The sequence below is a fragment of the Vespa crabro genome, chromosome 4 (genome assembly GCF_910589235.1).
Source record: "Vespa crabro chromosome 4, iyVesCrab1.2, whole genome shotgun sequence".
NCBI classification, from domain to species: domain Eukaryota; kingdom Metazoa; phylum Arthropoda; class Insecta; order Hymenoptera; family Vespidae; genus Vespa; species Vespa crabro.
In genome coordinates, this window is record NC_060958.1 from 9,239,776 (window position 1) to 9,249,436 (window position 9,661).

The window sequence follows — 9,661 nt, forward strand, 5'->3', positions numbered from 1 at the left end:
GACGTAGATGGATAGACCGCGAAAGAGATAAAAAGAAGGAGAAGGGATAGCAAAGAATCCGCAGGATGATATAGGAACGAGAGAGAGAGAGAGAAAGAAAGAGAGAGAAATGAAAAAGAAAGAAAGGAAAAAAAAAAGAAAATAAAAGAAAAAAGAAAAAGATAGAAACGATGTGGTGACGTCGCGACGTGATCGTGAAACCGGTCGTGGACGCGTGTAAGGAATACACACATCGAAACTATACATACGTATTATTCAGTTATGAGCTCTGTGTGTTAAAACACGCGTTGACAGGAGGTGAGCAATGGCTCGTCAAACTAGCCTCGGCTGACAGTCGATGACAGACGCACGCACACACGTCGGACCACACACAATAGTCTCTCAACTAGGGAGAATGTGCAAGTGTGTGAGTAAATTCTGTGTGGTTGGTTACGTTCGTGCAGAAGTGATACCACAAACGATTCCTCCTCTTTTGACGCTACCCACCAATTCATATGATAATCACTGGACCCCGTAACGTTATTCTCTCTCCCTTTATTAAGTGTACCACGTCTGACCCATTTCGCCTGTCAGTCCTCTTCCAGGAATTTCTGAGTCACTACACAAGTCCACCACCATCGAGAAGACCGACATCACCGACACCATCATTGTAACGAATACAAATGCATATACGCAATAACGTTGTATTCAGATATATAGATAGAGGCACGTTTCTTTTTCTCGAAAAAGAAAAATTATTACATCCAATAATACATCTTTCGAAGAGAAAAATAAAGATAATAAACGAGAAGATTATTTTTCTCGAAAAGTAAAAATCTCTTACCGAACGTTTCACGTAACGTGCGTCGATATCCGTCTTATCGATTCAATAGACGCCGCTTTAATTAAACGTCGTAAACATCATCTCTCGAAGATTGTTCTTTCACGGTATATACGTATCTAGAATTCTCGCGCTTCTCAAATTCAAAGTATCACGCGGAGTGCCAAATGCGAGCGATCGCTCCTTTTTTCTTTTCTCTCTCTCTCTCTCTCTCTCTCTCTCTCTCTCTCTCTCTCTCTCTCTCTCTCTCTCTTTCAAACTCTTAAGAGACTTTCTCCGTTAAGAGTCTCTCGAAGAACGTGCTAATCACCGAGCTCGTTTCGAAGGGGGTGAGAATTTGCCGAAACGAATGGAAGTGGAATAAGAATGCTTCTCTCTCTCTCTCTCTCTCTCTCTCTCTTTGCGATGCGATGAGAATCTCGAACGAATGAAGAGAGAGAGAGAGAGAGAGAGAGAGAGAGAGATAGTGGTAAGAGGATGCAGAGAAGAACGAAGAAGAAGGCACTGTCATAAATTTAAACAACGATTAACATTCGAAGTCTGCTTCTTCCCACAGAAAAAAGCATCCGCGTTGCCCTAAGCGAATAGAGAGAGAGAGAGAGAGAGAGAGAGAGAGAGAGAGAGAGAGAGAGAGAGAGTGCCTCCTCGAAAAGGCTACGAAAGGCATCTCTTCGTGAAAACGATGCGAGAGTGCGACGAAAGAGAAAGAGAAAAGGAGTACGAGGGAAGAAGAGGTAAAAAGAGAAAGAGAAAAGGAAGAGATTGTGGGAGGGAGGGAGGGAGGGAGGGAGAGAAAGAGTAGGATGCATCGCAGCGAGGTCATAGGTTAAACTGTTCTCTCAACGCCATCCCTGATTTATTAATCATCGCTAAGGCCGTAGGCTACCTACGTTATTACCCCTCCTCCTCTCTAACCTTCTTTGAATAGGTATTCCTTACCTCTACCAACTCTTTGACTCCTTCTCTATCTCTCTATCTTCTATCTCTATCGAATCGGCAAAGAAGCGAGAAGATTTTCTTTTTTCTTCTTCTTATGAAAATTAAACAAAATCTCGTCAATGACGTAATCTACCATTGTTCTTCTTATCCTTTTCTTTTTTCTTTTTTCTCTCTTTTTTCACATTTTCAACAGATACTTTCTACACTGCCATTAAGTTTTAATGTCAACGTTGAAAAAAGGGAGAGACGAAATACTACGGGCAATAAAGAAAATCTCATTTAAGATCGGAGAAGACCATATGTTTGGAAGAAGGAATTGGATTTCTTTTTTCCTTTTTTTCTTTGTCTGTTTGTTTGTTTGTTTGTTTTCGACAGAAGATTAACTTCGAGGTTTCGATACTCTTCTCTTGCTCTAGAAAATCTATCATCGGGTAAAGGCATCGACTTCCCGTTCCATTAGAATCACCAAGGCTTGCCTTGAATTCTAGATTTGAAAAGAAAAGAGAAAGACAGAGACAGAGAGAGAGAGAGAGAGAGAGAGAGAGAGAGAGAGAGAGAGAGAGAGAGAGAGAGACATTGGTGCCGGCCACAGAGCATTAGAAACGCCTACGTCGCGACCACGAGTCGACCTAGATTGTCAGTGTCTTTATCCTTTGCCATCCTTCTTCTTCCTTCTATTCTGTTCTTTCCGATCTCAGAGTTTTCCATGTCACTGGCGGCGGTTACGTTGATAGATACGTGAGTTCAGCTCGATTCTTACGATGGAGAAAGAGAGAGACGAGGCAAACGAGAGAGAGAGAGAGAGAGAGAGAGAGAGAGAGAGAGAGAGAGAGAGAGAAGGAGAAGGTACGATGTTAAAGAAAAGGAGAAAGAACAAAAAGAAAAAAAATGGATCTATAAATATAATCGTAGGATGGATCGTTTAAGAAAAAAAGAAAACATCTTCGATCGTCTCTCGTCGTTTTTCTTTGTTCTATTTACTGAACACAATTCGTAACTTCTTTTTTTTTTTTTTTTTTTTTTTATCATTTTAACATTTGATAAAAGTCAAAACGAAATATCAACGTTGTTTCTACGATCATAAAAATTTTTCTTATGAAGAATTTTCTTTTATGATTTTTCATACGGGTGGGGAGGGTGGGGGTGGAGAGGAAATAGAAGTTAACTTTCTCCATCTGTGATATTTCTACGATAGAAAAATCGTGCTCACTCTTTCTCTCTCTCTCTCTCTCTCTCTCTCTCTATATATATATATATATACATATATATATATGTTTCTCCACATATATAACCCTTACGGCTATGCATCATGGTCTTTGTGTAACGTTACACCGTTCGCGTTTGTTCCAGCCTACCCGCACGATAGCATCGCGACCGCTATCGATATCCCAGCGTATCGATCAAAGAGCTCTCGAGGATAATAAGGCCGTAGCACGACGGTCCCGTATATACGAGGTGTAACATGCACTTCTTAAGCTTATGGTTAGTTGCAGCATCAAATTCTTCTCACGAAACTCATTCCAAATATTGTAAAGTTTATTTGTCGAACATAAGGATACTATGTACCGTTTAAAATGGATTAACATGAACGATATAAGGAAGAAATGTCTAATATCGAAGAAGATTAATGACGAAGATAATAAGTAATTAATTAATATTTTAAAGCGATATAAGATAAGGACAGAATTCGAGTGAAAATGATTAATTATATGAATGTTTCGAAGTACATTGGTGTCGCGATAAAACGAATTAAAACAATACATTTCATAATGATTATTTCGTTCATTATTATGGCCTTGTAATTAATACTATTTAATAATTTAACTTATGTCCAATGCGCACGATTTGCGCTCGCGCGTGCTTGTTTACGCTTTTACGACACCCATTTGAGAAAGCTTATTTAAAGCCCACGCAATCGTCAACGAATAAACAGTCGAAAATCTTGTTCGTGATAATTAATAATAACATGAAAATGAACGTGACGATCGTGCACGTTGATATGGCGTAACGAAATCCATTGGAAAAAACGGATTTTTTTTTTTTATATTACGCGAATTTTTTTTTTTTTTTTTTTTTTTTTATAAAGAAACAAAATGACTTACCGAAAGAATATAATTAGTCAATTATTATATATACGTGAGATATTAAAAAAAAAAATATATCTTCCTTTTGTTCTTATTCCTTTGAGAATAGCATAAAAATATTGATCGCTCGGAAAGAACATTGCTACATTTAAAAACAAATTTTTTGATACATTTACACCGACACAACGTTATTATCACAATAATCGTTCCTCCTATATTTGCACATGGCCCAATGAGAATTCACGCGTATTGTTAATAAAATAACAACTCAAAGCTAATCTTTAATTACGTAGAACGATCTTAATTATCGTCGCATTGTTTAAGAAGGTACGGGATGCATAAATATAGTATGGAAAAAAAAATGATTGTCCAATGATATGAACGTGGAATGGACTCTATCGACATCGATGTTAAATAAGTGGCCTCGAGCTACCGCCAATCGCGTTTGGTACCGCCTTCGATAAGCTTCGATAAAATTATGAGAACTCAATTCTTCCTTATATTCCCTCCTCCTCCTCCTCCTCTTTCTTATTTTCTATTCGTTGAGAATGATTTGACCTAACTATAAACGTACTATACCTCTGATATTTACTATATATATATATATACATATATATATATATATATATATGTGTGTTGTGTGTGTGTATGTGTGTATCTAATACAAAAGAGATTAAATGACGATAGAATAACAGATGGGAAGATGAGACATAATATAAATTTTTTTTGTTTTGTTCGATCGATTTAATTAATACACTGTATAATTAAATTTTAAATAGCATTAAATTTGCATTAGAAAATAATAATTGTTAAATTCGTTTAATGAATTTGATTTGATATCATTGAGATTTAGTCTAACTTCGTATCGTCATTCGTTTTCTCTTTTTCTTTTTTTCTTTTTTTTTTCTTTTTTTTTTTTTTCCTTTTAGGTCCACGACCTGATCATACGTTGGTATATAGAGAAAGTCCGATATAATCGTGGATCGCCAGAGAGTTGGAAACTGTAAACAAGGCTAAAGATCTTTCGACAGACGAATGCGGCGCCAACGTTACGCTGACGCAACACGTAAAAGGGGAGTAAATGGGAGACGATGTGTCTCCCGTGCGAAAGCCAACGTCGGTATTATCCCGAATTTGCAGGAAACACAGTCGACGGCCTCTTCTCGCTCGAACAAATCTAATTTTATCACGAGACGCAGCAAAGTTTCAACGTTCCGACGTTGTACAAACCGCACACACACACACATACACACTAACACACATACACATATCAACGTGTACATATGTAGATACGTATAAAGAAAGAAAAGCATATGTTCATTAAAAGAAAAGAAAAAAAAAAAAAAAGAAAGAAAAGGAAAGAAAAGAAAAAAAAATTAAAAGAATAAAAAAGACCAATTAGTTAGTAAAAAATATTTATCACCGAATTTACTTAGAATATTTCATTTTTATTAAGATTTCACAGATTCGAAGGAGGGAAAGAAGGGGTAGTTAAGATCGTTACGAAGATCATGGAAGGTCCGTCGTAAAACGAAACGAGAAGGGAGAAGAGAAAAATGAAAAAGACCGAGAAGAGATTCGCAAAATCAGTGTGGCCAAAAAAAAAAAAGGAAGGGTAAGGAATTTTCTCTCTCTCTCTCTCTCTCTCTCTCACTCTCTTTCTCTCTGTCTCTCTCATTCTATCTCTTCCTACGTACGGTAGACGACGCGTAAGGCAATAAATATCGTGCGATTAGATCTCCGATGGCGGCATTGCGGCTACTCTGGCCATGGGGTTGCTTATGGACAAGAGGGAGCGGACTATTAATCACTCCATGTTAATCAAGCCGACCGCTAAGTAGGCCGCGTCGTGGCATTAAAGTGCACTGCCACGTATCATATTGGCGTGCCAATGAAGCACGCATACACCAGCGTCTAAATCAAATACAATGTACGATGATAGAATAGAGATGACGTATATATGTATACGCGTGTATGTATGTATGTACGTATGTATATATGTGCGTTTACACATGTGTATGTATATATGTGTATGGGAGAGAGAGAACGAGAGAGGAAGGTAGACTATTCTGGTGATGGCCTCGTGTGTGGTTAGCCTTTAGCCTCCTATTATTCGACTCTCAGAGGATTCAACCCGTGTATCCTTACCTACCGCAGACACGTGCACGTCCCTTCTCATTTTTGAGGAATTAATCGTGACTAATTGCCAGATCGGCTGAAGAGTGCAACCTTTCTTTCTTTTTTCTGTCTCTTTCTCTTCCTCCCTCCCTCCCTCCCTCCCTCCCTCCCTCTCTCTCTTTCTCTCTCTCTTTCCCGTTCTCTTTCTCCGTCCTTTCTTCTTCAAAGAATTACGGCGTTCACGTAGTTTCCAAGATTTCTTCGTATCCCAAGAGAAACCAACCCTTCTTCTGCGAATTCTTCCTCGAGCGAGAAAATAATTTTTTTAGATAAGAAGAAGATAGGAAAGAGAGAGATAGAGAGAGAGAGAGGGAGAGAGAGAGAGAGAGAGAGAGAGAGAGAGAAATATGTACAGAAGAACGCGATAATAACAGAGTTATTACGGTCGGAAGATTCGAGAGAAATCGAATAAAAACGAGATAGAGAAAGAGAGGGGGAGAGAGAGAGAGAGAGAGAGAGAGAATATATAATAAAAATTGATCACGATTGTGGAAATAAAAAAAAAAAAAAGGAAAGGGACATATTTTTTCGCGCATAAGTTAAAAAAAATTGTATCAAGTGATAAGATCAAAATTATTTTTCAAAAGTACCAAAAGAGAAGAAATATTTGAAAAAGAAATAAAAAGGCAGATCGATAACATTCGAGAGTACGAAATCGAGTTACATCGTGGCTTCTACATTTTCGATACGTCGCACCTCGAGCGAACGTTAAACTTCAGACTAAAAGACTGATCGAAAGGAGAAATTCTGAATAAAAAGAAAAAAGAGAGAGAGAGAGAGAGACGGAGACAGAGTTAGAGTTAAAGAGAGAGAGAGAGAGAGAGAGAGAGAGAGAGAGAGATAGATAGAGAAAGAGAGAGAGAGTAAAAAGAGGAATCGTGAAAGCATAGAAAAGGAAACGCAGAGGAAGCACACTCTTTATGGACTTGTTTGTCCCTCTTCAGCTTTTTACGAATTATTCGAAAAGTTCGAACTACCAGCGGCGAGACGCATCAACGGGGAACGTTTTGGACACACAGCACGATAGTTAGATCGTGCGATTATCACTATTATTATAATTTTTATCAAAATCTATTTCACGTAATTCGTTCATTCGATTATTTCGATTGTGTTGCGCGATAAATGTTCATGATAAGTCACTTTCACGATATCTCGTAATAACATCGAGAAACTTTGAAATTGTTTAAAAGGCAATTCGTATAAATCAAATAAAATATTTTCTAATCTCGCTCTTTCTTCTATTTTTTTTTCTTTTTTTTTTCTTTTTTTTTTTCTTTTTTTTCTTTTTTTTTTTTTTTCTTTTCTTTTTATCTGAAAATATTGAGAAAATACGTCTTTGATAAATCTAAATGGCTAAATGAGCAATGTCAGGATAGAAAAAATATTGTCTCAACTTTTATGACATTCATATTGTTCTCGATTTTTATTGGATCGATCGTTGAAGATGATCGAGATGTAATAAACTTTTTCCAAAAATCTTGACGTTTTCTAGGAGAAAGTCTAGTTATAATCTCAATTGTCTACGCGACGATCTTTCCATATCGAAAAAGTTTTCAAGTTTTAGTCGTCGTCGTCGTCGTCGTCGTCGTCATTGTCATTGTCATTGTCGTCGTCGTTTACATCGTTGTTGTACTCGTAGTTCTTCGATTTCCTTTAAGAGCATCGTTGTATACCTATAATTCATAATAAATCATGCATCCGCTTGTGAATGGTTTTAATAATTTATGTTCATCGTGATCTATGAAAGAACTCGTATAATGTGTGAACTTTGAAAAGAGATACATTACAACAGGCCGTTCGAAAAAATAAAATCCTTATAGGATCGTCGATCGTATTCGTATTATAACTTTTGACCGACAAACGTTTTCAGAGAAACTAATTTTATTTTCTTATTCTTTTTCTCTGTTTTTCTGTTCGATTCCTTACTAAATCGAGAAACTAAAGTCGATAGTTACTACTTAGCTTACATTATAGATTTCTCCTTAACGTTGAAAATAACGCGTGTAGAAGCTTCGAAAATTATAAAAGAAGCTTTAAAAAGACGCTAGAAATTTCTCCCCGTGTGGAATTTTATTCCATATAAGGCGCGTACAATCGCTTAATGATATACGATACGTGCGTTCGTAAATATGATCAATATCACCACATCTACACGCATGATCCCTGACCGAGGTCGAATATTGAAGCACTTTAATTATCTTCGAACGAGACACGAGAGACGTCAGGTTCTAATCCCTTAATCTAAACTATTTCTTTCGACGATAATTTTATAATAGTACGATACACGTAATCCACATATAATTTTCGTCTTTTAAATAGTCGACAAAAAAAAAAAAAAAAAAGGAACTTACCAATAAAGTGCGTTTATTTGTCAATGTCGAACATAGTCTTAAACGTAAAGTAGTAGTAGTAGTAGTAGTAGTAGTAGTAGTAGTAATAGTAATAGTAGTAGTAGTAGTAGTAGTAGTAGTAGTAATAGTAGTAGTAATAGTAGTAGTAGTAGTAGTAATAGTAGTAGTAGTAGTAGTAGTAGTAATAGTAGTAGTAGTAGTAGTAGTAGTAGTAGTAGTAGTAGTAGTAGTAGTAGTAGTAGTAGTAGTAGTAGTAGTAGTAGGTTCCAGTATAGATTTTTCCCAACAATGAGAGCCATGTTCTTCGGATGGAAAAACGACGACGACATATTTCACAACAGTTTATAGATTTTTAGTCGAAATAGATAAACGTCTAGAAAATCGACAAGGCGAATAAAGAATCAACAAAGATCTCTCGTTTGATTTTTATGTGTGTTAGGAATTAAGACCGAGAGAAATAGAAGTTTATTCCGTCTCAAAACGTTTCTCTTCGTTCTCTCGCATCTATTCGAATACCGTTCGTAAATGCAAGAACGGTGAGATCGCAAAAATCACATTTTCTTTTTCCTTCTATCTTAAAAGTGTCGCCATAAGGGATTTTAGAGCAACACATTGAGCGACTGATGCGAATGACATTATTACACAACATATTGTAAGTTTTTAAATGATAAATCGCCCCATCCTAGATAACACATCATCACTTAGTCTGATGGTATCGTCCTTTTAATGGCCGTCGCAAATGTGCATTCGTCGATGAGACAGCCAAAAGATTTTCCTCAAAAGTATCTACGGTAAAGTCCTGTTCCTTGGTAATTTTTGAAGTGATATTTCTAATCCTTCTGGCGGTACTGACTTCGCGCTTTGTTAGCCTCATCGAACTCCCAAGTGGTATAATTCTACCGTTTCTAGCAATCTGTTGCTCCTGATGCTGATTATGATGTTTCTTTTTGTGAGCTTGTAGTCGTTTAACAACAACCGCCTGCCTAACCTGCGGTGGAGGTGGTGGAGGAGGCGGAGGCATTTTTGGAGGTGGTAATCGAGATGGCGGACCAGGTGGTAATCTAGGTGGACCAGCCATTCTCGGTAGACCTGGTAAACGCAGTGGAAAGCCTGGTGGATGAAAGCCTGGACCTGATGCTCTCATGGCTGGTGGTGGTGGTGGTGGGGGCGGCGGTGGTCCATATCTCAAAGGTCTCGGACCGTACATCGGTGGACCTGGCGGCGGTGGAAGTGGCATACCAGGTGGATGTGGAGGCATCGAACCAAATCCAGGTGGTGGAGCACCAAAA

The 9,661-nt window shown here is 37.7% G+C and overlaps 1 protein-coding gene across 3 annotated transcripts in view; it reads right to left on the bottom strand.

Moving 5' to 3' along the window:
* Positions 1–7,758: 7,758 nt before the first annotated feature.
* Positions 7,759–9,661, bottom strand: part of LOC124423332 (RNA/RNP complex-1-interacting phosphatase-like) — a 43,833-nt gene continuing 41,930 nt past the window's right edge. For all 3 annotated transcript variants that reach the window (XM_046960935.1, XM_046960933.1, XM_046960932.1), the window contains one exon: positions 7,759–9,661. This exon is cut by the window's right edge and continues 292 nt beyond it. In XM_046960935.1, the coding sequence (XP_046816891.1) occupies positions 9,070–9,661 (592 nt within the window). In that variant the 3' untranslated portion in view covers positions 7,759–9,069.